Below are 20,391 nucleotides of genomic sequence, written 5' to 3' on the forward strand. Positions count from 1 at the left end.
TTAATATTACTGTTTAAAATTTGGTATTCATTATAGATGATAAACTTTTAGAGTCACAGGTGGCTTTATTCACTTAAAACTCACTTATTTTCTTGGTACATGTTTTTGTTGCTGCCATTATGCTTTGTGCAAAGACAATGCTGAACAAATACACGGAAAAACCTGCCCCTATGCTCCATTAGCACTTCCATTGTTGTCATTTTTAAGGACTACACATATTGCAAAAATGCAGGAAAGAGAGTACTGCACAGTGCACACTCTATCCCTTCCATACTAATTTCAGTCTTATTTCTCTGCAGGATCTGGGCCTTGAAGGGACCTTCTTGAATGACATCCTGTACAGACATGTAACTTTTCTTAACCTGGTGGACCCAATCTCTCATGAGCTGCTCCTGAGTCTCTCCAGGGAACTTCAGTGCCCTAGGAAGGTGAGATCTCAGTATCAATTGGTTGCATTCTACTATATATATGAAAAACCTGTTGTTATTTAGTGCTGTGCAATATGGTGCTGTTGTGTATGTAGTTAAATTTGTAAACATGCACTCAAACAAAGGCTAAATACAAATACACTAACAGCCTGGAGCTTAGCTTTGAGGTGTTTGGTATATTCCAACCAATTCCTCTTCTCCCCTTAGCGAGGGAAATATTCCAGAAAGTCTGTGTCTGGTTGTGCATATCAATGATGAAGACACGAGCCAGAGAATGAGGGAGGAGACTGACAGAGACAGAAGGATAGAGAGGGAGGGCAACAAATAGGAGGAGAAAAACAAAACTGAGGGTGTGATAGAAAACAACAGAAGACAGAGTGATGGAGAGGGGAGACGTGTGTTAGAGAGAATGCAGAAGCTGTGGAGCTAAACTGACAGATGGAGAGGAAATGTGTATGTCAATGAATGCTTAAACTGGGGAGAGAGAATAAAAGATGCACAGATTTAAGAGAATCCCAATTTAAGGATTATAAGTACGGTTATTACTCTTCCCATGGGCACAGTGTATATAGCACTTCAGAAACACACCCGACTTCTGGGTGTAATGAAGACAATTAGTGATCAATCTGTGAGGCAATAATGATATGAAAATGCCTGATTAAGTGACCCAGCCTAAGCTTAACTACTAAAGTGCTAATCAATTTCACACCCTGGTGCTATAATATACTATATGCATTTAAATATGGATTTCAGTGCTTTATTATTCAGAGATATTCTCTAATATACCTTGTTTTTTTTTACAAAAATACTCAACAACATTAAAGAGTCACTATACAGAGTGTAAGAAAACAATGATTGTATGTGTTATCATCTATAGTGTACATGGTAAACAGCATGGGAGTATTTATTTCCTAAACAGTTCAAACACACACTCCATGGTTCCACATTTTAGCATCCGTTTATTATCCCAAAATACCAAAAATTAGGATTTATTAAAAAAAGGTAATTTAAAAAAGTATAAAGTTGCACTATCTTGCAATTTATGCAGAAAACAAGAATGAATAAAACATTGAACCAAAAAAAAAAAAATAGATACATTTTAAAATTCTAATTAGTATTGTAAAAATTAGTTAATGGAAAAAATGACAAACATAAAATGCTTGCACCAAAAATCATCCTATGTAAAATTTCACAGTGTCTGTTTTTACACTTACCCAGTTTTCTTATTTATTTGTAAAGCTGCAGTTTCTAGAAAGCTCAGAAAAACAAGTATTTATGATAAATCAGCAACACAGGAAATGGTGTCTGACTGTTGCTGCCAGGTGATTATTAGAACAATGACAAAAAAACATATTTGAATGGTGGGACCATCTCTTTCTTTTCACATGAGGTGCCTTACAATATAGTTCTATGTCGTGGAATGGTAAACCACAATCTCCAAATGATGATTGTTATTTGTCATTGTTATATCAATCACCTGGCAGCAAGACAAACATGGAATCACTGTTGAAAGAGAGAGGATATCCTCTTTCAAAAAAGGGGGCTTAAACCCCTCTATGTGTTGTGGAGATGACAGAGGGGTTCCCACCCTGATTTTGTTCCACATGTAAGCACGTTAAATACATAGCCACCTTGGTATATGGACCACTTATTTAACAGAGAGCCGTTGCCCCATTGTATTGATTATATGGGTGTGTTAGGGCCCCTTTTTAGAGCCCTCCTAAGGACAGAAGCATGAGACCACAAATTGGAAAGAGTGGTCTTCCATATTTCCAGAAAAAGGTTTCATGCCCTCTGTGTGACTTATGTGGGGTGATAGGCTCTCTAAAATAACCACACTATTTTACAATGATAGGGCCATGTGACCCCAAATTCAAAATACATGAATTCACTTTTTAAAATAAGGGAGTTCTTTCAAATCTAATAAAATCACAGTGGGAGATAGGGTTTATGTAAGATCTCTCTTCCATAGAAGAATCCCTGGTTTACAGTGACCACTTCTTTTCTTTTAAGTGAGGAGTATAATAATAGTAGTAAAAGTTAGATCAAGCGCCGAACGGGTGCCCCTCTAGCTTTATACAAAAGGCCTCCTAGCTGGCCTATAGAGAACAAGAATAGTGGTGGGTGTATAAAGCGCCTAAAAGGCTAGGGTATAGGAAAAAATACAATAGGATATGGTGGTCCTAGGGACGCAAATACATCAATGAATCAAAGTTTAATAATATGGGCCTTTTTCAAGATAAACATATTGAAAAAGGCCCATACTGGCCAAAACGCGTCGCTAACTTGTAAGCACATTTCTGATACTTTTTATTTATCCTGTACATTCTACACTATGTTTTGTAATTTTTTATAGGACACCCAGACATTTCACTACAAGGACACAGAAAACCACTAGGAATCCACTGAAGTTTTTTGTACACAATTTTAAGTTTTTTACACACTTTGTGTTTTTTATATACTTTTGGATTTGCTGACTTTTTGTACTTTTCATCATTCACTACATTTTTACGCTTTTATTTTTTCATATTTTTTCACCACACCAATTTTTTCACTATTTCACACCATCACATCAGCTGTTATTTGGATCAAGTGTGATATTTTTTGGCATTTGGAAACATTTTTTTCTGGACACTTTCTACTGGATAATACTAGAACTGGACATTATTCTATTATTTTTATATTATTATGGATCCATAATTAAGACTTTTATATCTCCCCCGGTTTTATCTGAATTTTAATATACAGTCCTATATATTTTTGTGCTTATGTTTATGTATTTTTATTCAATTTATCATTACATGTAGCCCTCAGTTTACGCCGGGGTTAGGTTCCAGAAGGAATGGTTGTAAATCGAAACCGTTGTAAATTGAAACCCAGTTTATTATGTAAGTCAATGGGAAATGAGGGAGTTAGGTTCCAGGCCCCTCTCAAAATTGTCATAAGTAACACCTAATACATTATTTTTAAAGCTTTGAAATGAAGACTTTAAATGCTAAACAGCATTATAAACCTAATAAAATAACCACATAACACAGAATATATAATTAAACTAAATTAAATGAACAAAAACATTTGCTAAACAGCATTATATACCTAATAAAATAATCACACAACACAGACTTCACTTGCATTTTTCTGCCAACAGTTCTTTCTATGCATTCCAATCTGGACTTATTTATAGAAAGGAAGATCTTGTTCCTTTGAAATCTGCTTGATAGCTCAGGTCTGGTTAAACTGATTAATTTCAGCTTGCTTGGCTTTGCTGCAACACAAGCGGACAGCTCCACCTACTGGCTATTTTAATAAATGCACTGCTTCTCAATGCTTTTTAATAGCAGTCACATGACTGGAAAAAAGGGTTGTTATTCTGAAACGGTGTAAATTGAACCGTTGTAAAACGAGGGCCACCTGTACTTGTTTTAGATGTATTAAACTTTGATTCATTGATGTATTTGCGTCCCTAGGACCACCATATCCTATTGTATTTTTTCCTATACCCTAGCCTTTTAGGCACTTTATACACCCACCACTATTCTTTTAAGTGAGGAGTATTTTGTCTGTCAAACAAGGAGAAATTATTTTGTTTTAGGAATTTGTTTTCTGCGGATGATTGCCATATTTCTCAATTTAATGTTGACCACCTGCATTCTAGAGGAACACGTGTTCCTTTTTTTAAAAAGGGCAGACTCCCCTATGTCTTAGCCCCCTAGAGTTACACCTAACCCATCTTTAAAATTAAGGTTTTTGTGTACTTCTAGGGGCTGAGATATAGGTTGTAGAATATGCACCACTAACAACAAGGAAGATCCTCTGCTCCTTGGCACTTTCTGATTTTCTGCAATTATAAGCAAAGTAGTAACATCAAAAACTTCATAGGCCTGTGATGGTGAAGTACCAAGTGACTGGCTATCAAGAGGGAAATACCAACACAAATGGTGAAGAAAGGCCCCCTAGGAGAACATTATTCTATGGAGAAAGCAGACCCTGGAACCATGATGCCTTTCACACTCAATGGATTAAAATGGTTTTAAGACATGTAAACCGACATTAGTTTGACTAATAAATTAAAGGAACATTACATTTAAAATTTAAATGCCCCATAAAGGGCTAGATCATGAGTGATATGAGGTATTTTGTAGCTCTTTGCACACATTCACTTGAGCACAATTGAATTTAATGAGCGACGGGTTAATGCAACTTCAGTGCTTTGGTCAACTGTTACTCAAGACAAAAAGTTAGACAAAACACATAGAAAATACATTGTACAGTACAGTTACGCTCATAATAACACTGTCTTAATTGCATTAAAAAGTTATAAGGACTCAAAGATATGAGGTCTCCGGTGTTTGAAAAAAAAAAAAAAAGGTCTGCAAAGGGCTTTAACATAGAGATACATATATATAAGTCTAAATATGTGTATGTGTGTGTATATATATATATATATATATATATATATATATATATATATATATATATGTTTATATGTGTGTACATGTGTATCTTTATGTGTTTATTGTATATTTAATGTACATATTTCACATTCCAATGTACTTCACGTACAGGAAAATGTACTTTTTATTGTAAATACATATTTCTATATATATCTACTGTATATATAAAAGACAGGGCAGAGCAAAGTTAAGTTCAAAGGAAAATAGAGGAAACAAAAACTCTTACGGTAACCAGGCACTGCTTCTGCATCTCTCCCGGAGCTGAAGTTGCTGCTCTGCCGCACGCTGGCAGCCAATAGTACAACAAAAATAGGTGTCCCCTTGAAGTGGTAAACCAAAGATGAGGAAAATACGGCAATGAAGGCACAATAATGCTTAAGTAGGAGAAGTAAAATCCATACCTTTAATAAACATAGGTTAAAACAATCACAGCTTGTGAAAACATGACAGTGACCTAGGAGCCTAGGTGCTGTCGGAGTGACGTCAACTGACGCGTTTCACGCCTAACTAGCTCTTTGTCAAAGATAGGTGTGTTAGTAGGAGGCACCTTTTTATACAACTGAGTGTGAATTTTTTAGGGACCGCCTCTACACCTTAGACGTACTAATCTCTATTCAACTTTTTGGGAAACAATTTGTAATATTAAAATCTTATACAGCGATACAACAATACACAGTAAAAACAATGGTTAGAGTGCTTATCTAGTAACTTAGTTATAGGACGCATTGCAACAACACTAGTTAAAGAAATGAGTATTGGAAAAATAGTAGTAACACACAGATATGCAGCCAAGTGTTAGAAACTATATGGAATAGAATTACAATCAACTATTCGTGTCAGGCATTTGACTATACTGTTACAATGACAATTTGTTAGAGGCCACTCTTAGTAGTAAACTTAGGACTAATTAATCCCATTTATACGAGTACCACTAGTTGGCAAATGCAAGAATTTTTTGACAACGATATGTTGAGACCTGAATGACTGTATAAGTATGAGAGAGTAGAGTCGTTACCAATAAAGATCACAAAACTATATATTGCAATGCATAACTGTAACAGTGTTGTAGTTTAACACCAGGTAAATAGAATATAATTTTTGAACACTGACTCAAAGAGTTTAATATGTTAGTGAGTGAATGTATGTATATTTATTTAATTCCCTTGTGAACCAGTCCCACAATATTTTTAAATACATAATGGCAATATTGGGCCCTGCTGAGAAACAGAAAAAGTTCCAATGTATGAAGTGGGAAATGGTTAACAAGTAAACAATATACATAGGCTAACTCAAGATTACTTATAGATAGCAATACATTATTGACATATACTCAAACCGTGAAGAATACCTAAACTCATATATATAAAATGACAACTAAAGATTATATAACATATGATGGAATTGTAGATATTAAGTAAATCACTATTTTTTAAAAATTAATAAGGAAGCCTACAGATTTAAAGTAATTTTACTTCTTTATCTAGGAGATTTCTAAACCTATCTCCACCTCTGGTATTTATTTGGTACAGAATCAATAGCTTTAAACTTAAGTGCTTTTTTGTTGTTTGTACATGCATGTTGGAAAAAATGTTTGGCAGTTGGGGGTTTTGGGGGGTCTCTTTCAAGGGAAGTAAGGTGTTCTCGGATTCTATCTTTCAGAAACCTACTAGTACACCCTGTATATTGTTTTTTTACATATGTTTTTCCTGTAGTGGTAGAAGTAAAATTATCCCCTAATGCACAATTTTGACATACATTACAGGGGTGTTTACCACATTTGAAAAAAACTTTTTTTCGGCTAGCCATGTTTCTTTGGTTTTTACTTTGTTTGTATAAACATATTGGGTAATTTTACTCCCTATCGTAGGTGCCCTTCTCTGTACAAATTTAATTTCTATGTTTATTAAAGGTATGGATTTTACTTCTCCTCCTTAAGCAGTATTGTGCCTTCATTGCCGTATTTTCCTCATCTTTGGTTTACCACTTCAAGGGGACACCTGTTTTTGTTATAAAAGACAGGGATCAGCTCCTCACAGCTCTTGCGTGTTGTTCGTAATAATACTGAGGAGGCCCACAAGAAGACCCAACTGATTGAGATGTCCCAACGATTCCTGCAATGTGCTAAGGTTGAGGAATTAACCCAACAGAACTTAATATGCAAACAACCTAAGTCTGCTTATCCCAGACTTAACTTTATCACTACACACACACCAGCCTCGGGAGCACTACAGAAGATCCTTCAACACAACTGGCCAATTGTGGCAACGGATTCAAGTTTACCATTTGTGCATATACCACCACCAAGAATGGTCTACAAGAGACCAAGGAATCTACGCGACCTGTTGGTTAAAACAGATCCAGTGCAATTTTACCAAAAGCAAACCTGGCTCCTTCGTGGCAAAAAGGGATGGTATAGGTGTGGTAATTGTACTAAGTGCAATGGCATGATCACAGGTAACCGATTCCATCACCCACATACCAACAGAACTTTCTCTATCTGTCATAGATTGACGTGTACATCTGACCACGTAATATATGTCATCATCTGTCCATGCTCACTTTATTACGTAGGTAAAACCATTACCACGTTCAGGGAGAGGTTGGTGAATCATAAGTCTGCTATCAGACAAGCTCTTGATAAAGGGGAATCAGATCAGCCAGTGGCACGCCACTTCCAACAGGCTGGGCATGCCATCTCTACCCTGAGGACTATACTCATTGATCACATCCCTAAGCCAAGATGTGGGGGTGATAGATCAAAGGCACTTCTACAGTTGGATACATACGTTGGACACAATCACCCCGAAGGGACTTAACACCATGGTGGATTACTGATGTTTCTACAAATAAGACTGTGGGCTTCCTCTATGTTTCTTTCTAGGTTTCTACCATATCTAAGATGTATGTTGTTTTAAATTTTGTATGCATTGATATTACCCCCTTCTTTACATTATTAAATCTATCTCTTAGTGTTGTAGCGATGTACATGATAGCTGTGTTAAGGGATATTGTTCCTATAGACTTGTGCTTTAATTCGAGTCTTCAACTGTAGTTTCTTTTGATGTAAGGGGTAATTTATATGCAGTACTGTTTATTTTTATATATTGTATATATTGTGTTTATTTCTAGTAATATGGGTTTAAGATTTATGCTGTGTGCCACCGCGATTACAGATATCGTCTGTGGTTCCGCTGTTTAGCAATGGTATTGGTTTCCCGTTGCCATGGTTACGATGCACAATGATGACGTCATCCGGGTGCGACACGAGCCTTGTGTATAGCAGATGCAGTTGTGTCTGGTTTCCATGGCCACGGCAACATGGTAATGATGTGTACGCATCACAAGGTCACACATGTGTAGCCGCTTTTGAATCTGTTTTGTGGACTCACAGCAGGAATCAGATATCACTTAGGGTGTATTTATAGGGACCTATGGGAGATAGTTTTTAGATATTGTTTGGCTTCCATGTGAACAATGCCGAAACGTTATGGATTTTGAGCATTTGGACATGCATTAAAGGTGTTGATATATATAACTCAGAGTGCCTACTTTTATTTGGAAATCATTTTGGATTGTGACCGGGTCCTGATTTTCAGATATATTCCTATAGATATATTACATTATCAGTATCAGATATATATATACTGTATATATATGTTTAATAATAAACATTACATTATTTTTTATGTAAAATATGCATAACGCGCATCGTGGTTCACATCTTAGGACTAACGCAGTCAGGTTAGCGCACATAAAGAATTTCTATCTTCAATACACGTTATTGAAATAGTAAATTTAAAATTTAAAAAAATATATATTTTACATATTGTAAAAAATATAGTTATATTCTATGGATTATTTAGAATATTTTACATACAGTTTTTTTAAACAAACAATAACGTTAAAAGTTATTTTTATTACCATAATTCATCTGTTCAAAGGAGATCTGTTCTGGGCAGAATCATTCTCTACATTGATTTGGAATGGGAACATATTGGAAGTGCTTATAGACTACTCTCTGGGGCTGGGTTAGCTCAGGGTATATTTTACTCTAACTGAAGCTCTTCAGAAAAGTTGTCAGTTCAATTAACTACCTAAAGCAGCTTTAAAATAAAGTCAATCGTTTTGAGTCATTGGTATGTCTGTGCGTTTTTATTTACTACAACCACAAAATAAATCACTTCTGTGCAGAATGAGATTAAAAATGAATATAAAAAAGAAATTACAGTGTAACCAGTTCTTTCATCCTTCAAAGCAGCTTGTTTTCAAAATGAATTTTGTACCTTAACTGCGGATGACAACCACGTGTCATTAATCTGGAGACCAGGAAGTGCTTGAAACATCTTAAGGGAGATCAATGGAGAGGAATAAGTAACCAAAACCCCTCAATCTCAGATCCCTTAAAGGGACAGTTTACGCAAAAATTGTCTCCCCTTTAATTTGTTCCCAATGATCCACTTTACCTGCTGGAGTGTATTAAATTGTTTACAAGTATTTCCATTACCCTTATATTCAGAGATAGACAAGGTGTCCGTACATGGACACTGGTGTCCGTGACTAGCCCTTGCAGTGTCCGCCACAATATTAGTATATCTTTTCTTTCTGATTAAAGGGACAGTCTACCATAGAATTGTTATTGTTTTAAAAGATATATAATCCCTTTATTACCCATTCCCCAGTTTTGCATAAGCAACACAGTTATATTAATATACTTTTTACCTTTATGATTCCCTTGTATCTAGGAACCTTCTTCCAGCCCCCTGATCACATGACTGTGACTGTTTATTATCTATTGTCCTAAATTTAGCATTGTTTTGTGATAAATCTTAAATAACCCCCTGTGCCTGAACACAGTGTTATCTATATGGCCCATGTGTACTTTCTGTCTCTTTGTGTTGACAAGAGATTTAAAAAGCTTGTGATAAGAGGCAGCCCTCAAAGGCTTAGAAATTAGCATATGAGCCTACCTAGGTTTAGTTTAAACTAAGAATACCAAGAGAAAAAAGCAAATTTGATGATAAAAGTAAATTGCAAAGTTGATTAAAATTAAAAGTACTATCTGAATAATGAAAATTCAATTTATACTAGACTGTCCCTTTAAATAAATAATAGGAATAAAAAAAATATGTGGTGTGAATAAAGTTAGTGGCTTGTCAAGAGACTGCTAGCAATATTGGGTGATAAATTATGGAATAAATAAAGCCTAAGTGAAATACTGGATGTGTATCTGCATCTGTATAATAACACCCAGCTCTATACAAAGACACAGTAGTGACACTGGCACATATGTATAGCCAGACAAGGGCTGGTTATAGGGTCAGTGGTATCTGCATCAGTATAATAACACACAGCGCTATATAATGACACAGTAGTGACACTGGCACATGGGTATAGCCAGAGGAGGGCTGGTTATAGGGTCAGTGATATCTGCATCAATATAATAACACCAAGCACTATACAAAGACACAGTAGTGACACTGGCTCATGGGTATAGCCAGAGGAGGGCTGGTTATAGGGTCAGTGGTATATGCATCAGTATAATAACACCCAGTGCTATATAATGACACAGTAGTGACACTGGCGCATGAGTATAGCCAGAGGAGGGCTGGTTATAGGATCAGTGGTATCTGCATCAGTATAATAACACCAAGCACTATACAAAGACACAGTAGTGACACTGGCTCATGGGTATAGCCAGAGGAGGGCTGGTTATAGGATCAGTGGTATCTGCATCAGTATAATAACACCAAGCACTATAACATAATGTTTTTAATTTTAAATGTACCTTGTGGTCCTTCACTATGGTCTTTAATTTGGAAAATGTCACTCCCAATGGGGTATAGAAGAGATAAGGTTAATTTTCCATTGTTCTCTCCAAGTATTGTTGATTGGTTTACGGACAGATATAAAATAAAGAAGCAGGTCTATGTACACAATGTGATAAAGTAATGAGATCTGATTATACCTACAAGCTCAACCCATTTTATTAGGCTTCAAAGCACAAAATCAGCTCATTCATATACAAACCTTAAAATGCAAATCTCATACATTTTGTACTCTGCAGCTGGTAAAAAAAGTAATTGGAAGCACATTAAAGGGACAGTCAAGTCCAAAAAAACTTTCATGATTCAGATACAGCATGTAATTTTAACCCCTTAATGACAACTGACGTACCAGGTACGTCATGCATTAACAAGCAGTTAATGACAATGGACGTACCTGGTATGTCAGTTGTCTAACAGAGTGCTGGAAGTGATCACAATCACTTCCAGCAGCTCTGAGGGTATTGCAGTGATGCCTCGATATGGAGGCATCCTGCAATACCCCTTTACAAGACTCCGATGCAGAGAGAGCCACTCTGGGGCCCTCTCTGCACCGGTAGTGATGGTGCCGATGGTGCCTTTGTCCGGTGGGAGGAGGGAGCGTGTGTGCGTGGGCGCGCGTGTGCAAGTGGGCGCGCGTGCACATGCGCGCATTAGCCACACTGACACCAATGAAAAAGGAAGGGGAAAAAAAGTTATTTTTTTTTTTTACATTTAAAAGGATCTGGGAGGGGGAGGGGGTGGGGGTATTGTGGGGGGGCTGCTACACTACAGAAATAATTAAACATACAAATAAAAGTTATAAATAAAATTAAAATAGTTTGGTTTGTGGGGCCAAACTGGGTACTGGCAGACAGCTGCCAGTACCCAAGATGGCAGTAATTAGGTAGGGGAGAGGGTTAGAGAGCTGGAGGGGGGGATCAGGGAGGTTGGTGCTAAGGAAGGGGTCCATCACAACTAAAATATTTTATAATTTTTATTTAAAAAAAAAAAAAAACTCTTTTATTTATTACTGGCAGACTTTCTGCCAGTACTTAAGATGGCGGTAACAATTGTGGGGTGGGGGAGGGAAGAGAGCTGTTTGGGAGGGATCAGGGGGTGGGATGTGTCAGGTGGGAGGCTGATCTCTAAAATTAACCCTGCAAGCTCCCTACAAGCTACCTAATTTAACCCCTTCACTGCTGGGCATAATTCACGTGTGGTGCGCAGCAGCATTTAGCGGCCTTCTAATTACCAAAAAGCAACACCAAAGCCATATAAATCTGCTATTTCTGAACAAAGGGGATCCCAGAGAAGCTTTTACAACAATTTCTGCCATAATAGCACAAGCTGTTTGTAAATAATTTCAGTGAGAAACCTAAAATTGTGAAAAATGTAATTTTTTTTTTTTTTTATTTGCTCGCATTTGGCGGTGAAATAATGGCATAAAATATACCAAAATGGGCCTAGATCAATACTTGGGGTTGTCTACTACACTACACTAAAGCTAAAATTAACCCTACAAGCTCCCTAATTAACCCCTTCACTCCTGGGCATAAAACGTGTGGTGCGCAGCGGCATTTAGCGGCCTTCTAATTACCAAAAAGCAACCACAAAGCCATATAAGTCTGTTATTTCTGAAAAAGGGGATCCCAGAGAAGCATTTACAACCATTTGTGCCATAATTGCAGAAGCTGTTTGTAAACAATTTCAGTGGGAAACCTAAAAAGTTTGTGACAAAATTTGTGAAAAAGTGAACTTTATCGCATTTGGCGGTGAAATGGTGGCATGAAATATACCAAAATGGGCCTAGATCAATACTTTGGGATGTCTTCTAAAACAAAATATATACATGTCAAGGGATATTCAGGTATTCCTGACAGATATCAGGGTTCCAAAGTAACTAGCGCTAATTTTGAAAAAAAGTGGTTTGGAAATAGCAAAGTGCTACTTGTATTTATTGCCCCATAAATTGCAAAAAAAGCAAAGAACATGTAAACATTGGGTATTTCTAAACTCAGGACAAAATTTATAAGCTATTTAGCATGGGTGTTTTTTGGTGATTGTAGATGTGTAACAGATTTTGGGGGTCAAAGTTAGAAAAAGTGTGTTTTTTCAATTTTTTCCTCATATTTTATCATTTTTTTTTTTAGTAAATTATAAGATATGATGAAAATAATGGTATCTTTAGAAAGTCCATTTAATGACGAGAAAAACGGTATATAATATGTGTGGGTACAGTAAACGAGTAAGAGGAAAATTACAGCTAAACGCAAACACTGCAGAAATGTAAAAATAGCCATTGTCATTAAGGGTAAGAAAATTGAAAAATGGTCCGGTCATTAAGGGGTTAAACAACTTTCCCATTTACTTTGATCATCAATTTTGCTTTGTTCTCTTGGTATTCTTATTTGAAAGCTAAATCTAGGAGGTTCATATGCTAATTTCTTAGACCTTGAAGGCCGCCTCTAATCTAAATGCATTTTGACAGTTTTTCACCACTAGAGGGCATTGGTTCATGTGTTTCATATAGTTAACATTGAGCTCATGCACGTGAATTTACCGAGGAGTGAGCACTGATTGGCTAAAATGCAAGTCTGTCAAAAGAACTGAAATAAGGGGGGCCGTCTGCAGAGGCTTAGATACAAGATAATCACAGAGGTAAAACTTGTATTATTATAACTGTGTTGGTTATAACAAAAATTCTGGTGTTGACTGTCCCTTTAAGGGAAAAACAATATTATAGTATACTGTCCCTTTAAGCCCTAGAAACCCTCAAGACCCACCATTTGAAAGGCAATTGTCGCTCTTTCAAATGGTAACTTGGGGGCATATAGTGCACACAATTTAAAAAAAAAAAAAAAGTAAAAAATACTAATATTAATAAAATAAGCAAGTTTTTACACTTTTTATTGTACAGTTCTCACATGGCATGATATCTACATAAAATAATGGTAAAGTTCTTGAAAAAACAATATATAATATGTGTTGGTTTCTCACTGAAAATGGCCTACAGTAACAGTAAGGGTTAAATGTGCAACATCTAGAAACTCCAAAACAACTCAGCTCAGGGGAGGAAATGGCTAAGCAATTGAAGGGTTAAAGGGGCATTAAATTAATTGTTTTTTTATATCTATACAGATCATTTTAATAGGTATAATAGTTCTTTTTTTTTACTTGAAAAATGAATGTTCCTGTGCTGATGTGCGCAAAAAGCTTAAGAGCTGATGACTCAAAAAGTGTAAATATAAAAAGACTGTGCATATTTTGTTAATGGAAGTAAACTGGAAAGTTATTAAAAATTGCCTGCTCTATCTGAATCATGAAAGTTTAATTTTGACTTGAGTGACCCTTTAATTACTATACAACACTATACATACGTCTGACATGCTGAGTTGTGCACCACAGACAATGATTGATTACTTTATAACACTATACAATAAGCCTGACATGCTGATCTGTGCACATACACAGTGATTGATTAATATACAACACTATACAATAGGCCTGCATACTGAGATGCGCACCACACACTGGGATTGCTTACTATACAACACTATACAATAAGTCTTATAGACTTACCTGTGTACATACACTGTGATCTTGGATATTAGAGTAAAATAACTTAAAATATCTCGAAAACACTAATCAGACACATTTTTACCCAGTGTAACAGCAGATCCTCACAACACAGTGTATTCAAATACCAGCTTTCAGACAAATCCGTGCAGCCGATTCTTAAATACATTTGTCTGAATTTGGCTATGGCATTTTCAACTCATACCCCTGTTTTTTCTATTTTTAATATCTCAAAAACTACTAAACATAATCACTTCAAATGTTCCAGTTTTGTAATGATTCCCAGTCTGGATCTAACTATGAGCATTTGAAAAAATTAATTTATAATGCAGAGTTGTCCTCACATACTCTTCATTCACTCTTCACAAAACAAACAACATACACGAGCAAAAATATGCTTATGTCGCCATCTTGGATTTGTTTATTAATATTTATGTGAATAATTTTTATCTGATAGTGTTTATATGAGTGTAACTATAATTTTAAATGTATTTATGTTGTGTTTGGTGCAACTCGCAATCATATTTACTTTGAACTTGGAATACAAGCGCAAATTAATTCACCGTATAGTGTGCTCGCTAACATTAGTGCACCTTTTGTAATCTAGCCCTAAATAGACATATTACAAATAGCGCATGATGTTCATAATGAGATAAATGTGATTGTAAAGCCATCTATATATTTGTCTTGCAGGAACCTGATCAAACGAAATCCACAGATCGCATCTGTCGGCAGCTTATCTACCACCTAACGCCACACTCCAAGTGGCACAGGCACAGTCTGCCCACAAGGAAGAGCCTGGCATGGTGAGTATAGGCTAATAATAAATATGAGAGGGATGTGGTAAGAAAATGCTATATTCCCTAGGTGAGGTGCTGCAGTATTCCTCTCTTGCTTACAGTTGTACTGCAGTGTGGAAATGGTACAGTGGCCAGAGTTTGGTGAGGATAATATGGTATAATATGATGTAAGGGTCACTGCCTATGTACTTATTCACCTGCTAAATGAATCTGATGTTTGCTGATAATAATTTATACCATGGAAGGAGACATTTTGGCAGATTCCGATTGAAAAAGCAATTGATATGAGCCAGATTGAAAGTAAAAAGTTAGCGCTCGAGTGATAGACTGAGGTGCGCTAACTTCAGGACTTAGGATATCATGAACTTGCTAACACTTCCCCATAGATTTCTATGATGCGCACTGAAAAAAAACCCTATTCGTTTCTGCTTGTGCACTAACCAGACACTGCGCTACACCAACTGCGCTAAACCCAAACGTGTTAGGAATACTTTATATTACTATGTTTTTAACATAGAAGAAAAAGTTGTTGTTGTTTTTTTTAAAAAGCCGAGATCCAGTCGGCGAAAACATGTTAAGGGAGGGTATTCTCTAATACCCGATTAGTTTTTAAATAGCAAAGAAACTCGTAATGTTTATAGATTAAAAACAGCAGATTGACACTGGTAGAAAAAATATCCAATAGAAAACCGCTGTTATAATGTTAATGCTCAACCAAGCATGATATAAAATACAAGCAGTATACTAAGATTGGTGTTGCAGTGTTAAAGCTAAAACACCTGTGAGGCGTATTCGCAATTTCAAACCATGCTTGACAAACGCAGTACTAAATAATGAATGTGGTTTCATATTTTGAAAAGTTTAAGTAGATACTTTATACTCTCATTTTGTGGTCTTAGCTATTACAATCAAGTATAATTGCATAGATAAAATATCGCTAAGGGGACACCTTAAAATTACCCCAGGATTTAGATATACTAACCGACACACTGTGTTGCTAACATTAGCGGTATAATAAGCACAATAGTAGCTTCTTTCAATATATGGTAACTAAACATCTTGCCGTTCACTTTCTTGGCACAATAGTAATCAGAATTAAGAAGCAAGCACAATGTACTGAATAGTTCTGAACTACCGGAAATAAGATAGTTCTACAGTTTGCAATAAAACATACTTGTGAATTGACATAAAAGATTTTCTACCTAATTTATAACCAAGAATTGTATCAAACAGCAAAACTGTACTGAATCTTTTGTAATCTAATTCCCGGTTTTAGAATAATTCTTGAATTTAAGTATATATTATGTCAGTACTATGACCCCAAGAATACAATAGCATATTTATTTACAAAATAACATGAACGCACTATGCATACAAATCAGGCTTGATCTAGTATAAGTGCATAGATAAAATATCTCTAAGTAGATACCTTAAAACTACCCTAGGATTTAGATACACTAGCCGATACGCTGTGCTGCCAACACTACCGGTATAATAAGTACAATATTAACTCCTTTCAATACATGTTAATCAAACATCCTGTTGTTCACTTTCTTGGTACAATAGTAATCTGAATTAAGAAGAAAGCACAATGTTCTGAATATTTCTGAACTACATGAAATAAGATACTTCTACAGTTTGCAATAAAACACACTTGGTGAATTGGCACACAAGATCCATTATCAAATTTAAAACCAAGAATTGTATCAAATAGTAAAACTTCACTTAATCTTTTGTACTTTAACTCTTGGTTGTAGAACAATTCCTGATCTTAAATATATACTGTGTCAGTACTATGACCCCAATAATACAATAGGCACATTTATTTACAAAATAACACGAATGTACTATGCCTATAAATTAGGTTTGATCAGTGAATGTATATACAAGTCCTGATAAATAACACTTAATTATAACATCTAAAATATACATTCCTTAAATCTTCAGATTAACGTTGAACTAACAAGTGCCTAAATAAAAGAATATCCAACATTACAGGACGGTGCTAGAACAAGTTGGGCACACTAAGGCCTAGATTTGGAGTTCGGCGGTAAAAGGGCTGTTAACGCTCCGCGGGCTTTTTTCTGGCCGCACCATAAATTTAACTCTGGTATCGAGAGTTTAATCAAATGCTGCGTTAGGCTCCAAAAAAGGAGCGTAGAGCATTTTTACCGCAAATGCAACTCTCGATACCAGAGTTGCTTACGGACGCGGCCGGCCTCAAAAACGTGCTCGTGCACGATACTCCCATAGGAAACAATGGGGCTGTTTGAGCTGAAAAAAAACCTAACACCTGCAAAAAAGCAGCGTTCAGCTCCTAACGCAGCCCCATTGTTTCCTATGGGGAAACACTTCCTACGTCTGCACCTAACACTCTAACATGTACCCCAAGTCTAAACACCCCTAACCTTACACTTATTAACCCCTAATCTGCCGCCCCCGCTATCGCTGATACCTGCATATTTTTTTTAACCCCTAATCTGCCGCTCCGTAAACCGCCGCAACCTACGTTATCCCTATGTACCCCTAATCTGCTGCCCTAACATCGCCGACCCCTATATTATATTTATTAACCCCTAATCTGCCCCCCTCAACGTCGCCGACACCTGCCTACACTTATTAACTCCTAATCTGCCGAGCGGACCTGAGCGCTACTATAATAAAGTTATTAACCCCTAATCTGCCGCCCCCGCTATCGCTGACACCTGCATATTTTTTTTAACCCCTAATCTGCCGCTCCGTAAACCGCCGCAACCTACGTTATCCCTATGTACCCCTAATCTGCTGCCCTAACATCGCCGACCCCTATATTATATTTATTAACCCCTAATCTGCCCCCCTCAACGTCGCCGACACCTGCCTACACTTATTAACTCCTAATCTGCCGAGCGGACCTGAGCGCTACTATAATAAAGTTATTAACCCCTAATCCGCCTCACTAACCCTATCATAAATAGTATTAACCCCTAATCTGCCCTCCCTAACATCGCCGACACCTACCTTCAATTATTAACCCCTAATCTGCCGAGCGGACCTCACCGCTATTCTAATAAATGTATTAACCCCTAAAGCTAAGTCTAACCCTAATACTAACACCCCCCTAAGTTAAATATAATTTACATCTAACGAAATTAATTAACTCTTATTAAATAAATGATTCCTATTTAAAGCTAAATACTTACCTGTAAAATAAATCCTAATATAGCTACAATATAAATTATAATTATATTATAGCTATTTTAGGATTAATATTTATTTTACAGGCAACTTTGTAATTATTTTAACCAGGTACAATAGCTATTAAATAGTTAAGAACTATTTAATAGTTACCTAGTTAAAATAATAACAAATTTACCTGTAAAATAAATCCTAACCTAAGATATAATTAAACCTAACACTACCCTATCAATAAATTAATTAAATAAACTACCTACAATTACCTACAATTAACCTAACACTACACTATCAATAAATTAATTAAACACAATTCCTACAAATAAATACAATTAAATAAACTAGCTAAAGTACAAAAAATAAAAAAGAACTAAGTTACAAAAAATAATAAAATATTTACAAACATAAGAAAAATATTACAACAATTTTAAACTAATTACACCTACTCTAAGCCCCCTAATAAAATAACAAAGCCCCCCAAAATAAAAAATTCCCTACCCTATTCTAAATTTAAAAAGTTACAAGCTCTTTTACCTTACCAGCCCTGAACAGGGCCCTTTGCGGGGCATGCCCCAAGGATTTCAGCTCTTTTGCCTGTAAAAAAAAACATACCATACCCCCCCCCAACATTACAACCCACCACCCACATACCCCTAATCTAACCCAAACCCCCCTTAAATAAACCTAACACTAAGCCCCTGAAGATCTTCCTACCTTGTCTTCACCATACCAGGTTCACGATCCGTCCTGGCTCCAACATCTTCATCCAACCCAAGCGGGGGTTGGCGATCCATCATCCGGTGCTGAAGAGGTCCAGAAGAGGCTCCAAAGTCTTCCTCCTATCCGGCAAGAAGAGGACATCCGGACCGGCAAACATCTTCTCCAAGCGGCATCTTCAATCTTCTTCCATCCGGTGCGGAGCGGGTCCATCTTGAAGCAGGCGACGCGGATCCATCCTCTTCTTCCGTTGTCTCCCGACGAATGACGGTTCCTTTAAGGGACGTCATCCAAGATGGCGTCCCTCGAATTCCGATTGGCTGATAGGATTCTATCAGCCAATCGGAATTAAGGTAGGAATTTTCTGATTGGCTGATGGAATCAGCCAATCAGAATCAAGTTCAATCCGATTGGCTGATCCAATCAGCCAATCAGATTGAGCTCGCATTCTATTGGCTGTTCCGATCAGCCAATAGAATGCGAGCTCAATCTGATTGGCTGATTGGATCAGCCAATCGGATTGAACTTGATTCTGATTGGCTGATTCCATCAGCCAATCAGAAAATTCCTACCTTAATTCCGATTGGCTGATAGAATCCTATCAGCCAATCGGAATTCGAGGGACGCCATCTTGGATGACGTCCCTTAAAGGAACCGTCATTCGTCGGGAGACAACGGAAGAAGAGGATGGATCCGCGTCGCCTGCTTCAAGATGGACCCGCTCCGCACCGGATGGAAGAAGATTGAAGATGCCGCTTGGAGAAGATGTTTGCCGGTCCGGATGTCCTCTTCTTGCCGGATAGGAGGAAGACTTTGGAGCCTCTTCTGGACCTCTTCAGCACCGGATGATGGATCGCCAACCCCCGCTTGGGTTGGATGAAGATGTTGGAGCCAGGACGGATCGGTGAACCTGGTATGGTGAAGACAAGGTAGGAAGATCTTCAGGGGCTTAGTGTTAGGTTTATTTAAGGGGGGTTTGGGTTAGATTAGGGGTATGTGGGTGGTGGGTTGTAATGTTGGGGGGGGGGGGTATGGTATGTTTTTTTTTACAGGCAAAAGAGCTGAAATCCTTGGGGCATGCCCCGCAAAGGGCCCTGTTCAGGGCTGGTAAGGTAAAAGAGCTTGTAACTTTTTAAATTTAGAATAGGGTAGGGAATTTTTTATTTTGGGGGGCTTTGTTATTTTATTAGGGGGCTTAGAGTAGGTGTAATTAGTTTAAAATTGTTGTAATATTTTTCTTATGTTTGTAAATATTTTATTATTTTTTGTAACTTAGTTCTTTTTTATTTTTTGTACTTTAGCTAGTTTATTTAATTGTATTTATTTGTAGGAATTGTGTTTAATTAATTTATTGATAGTGTAGTGTTAGGTTAATTGTAGGTAATTGTAGGTAGTTTATTTAATTAATTTATTGATAGGGTAGTGTTAGGTTTAATTA

The 20,391-nt window shown here is 36.8% G+C and overlaps 1 protein-coding gene across 1 annotated transcript in view; it reads left to right on the forward strand.

Annotated features, from left to right (window-relative positions):
• Positions 1 to 20,391, forward strand: part of LRRC75B (leucine rich repeat containing 75B) — a 43,640-nt gene that overhangs the window by 316 nt on the left and 22,933 nt on the right. The window contains exons 2-3 of the mRNA XM_053700525.1: positions 300 to 428; positions 14,956 to 15,068. Of these exons, the coding sequence (XP_053556500.1) occupies positions 300 to 428; positions 14,956 to 15,068 (242 nt within the window). The remainder of the gene's footprint in view (positions 1 to 299; positions 429 to 14,955; positions 15,069 to 20,391) is intronic.

Source organism: Bombina bombina, chromosome 2 (assembly GCF_027579735.1).
Source record: "Bombina bombina isolate aBomBom1 chromosome 2, aBomBom1.pri, whole genome shotgun sequence".
NCBI lineage: Eukaryota > Metazoa > Chordata > Amphibia > Anura > Bombinatoridae > Bombina > Bombina bombina.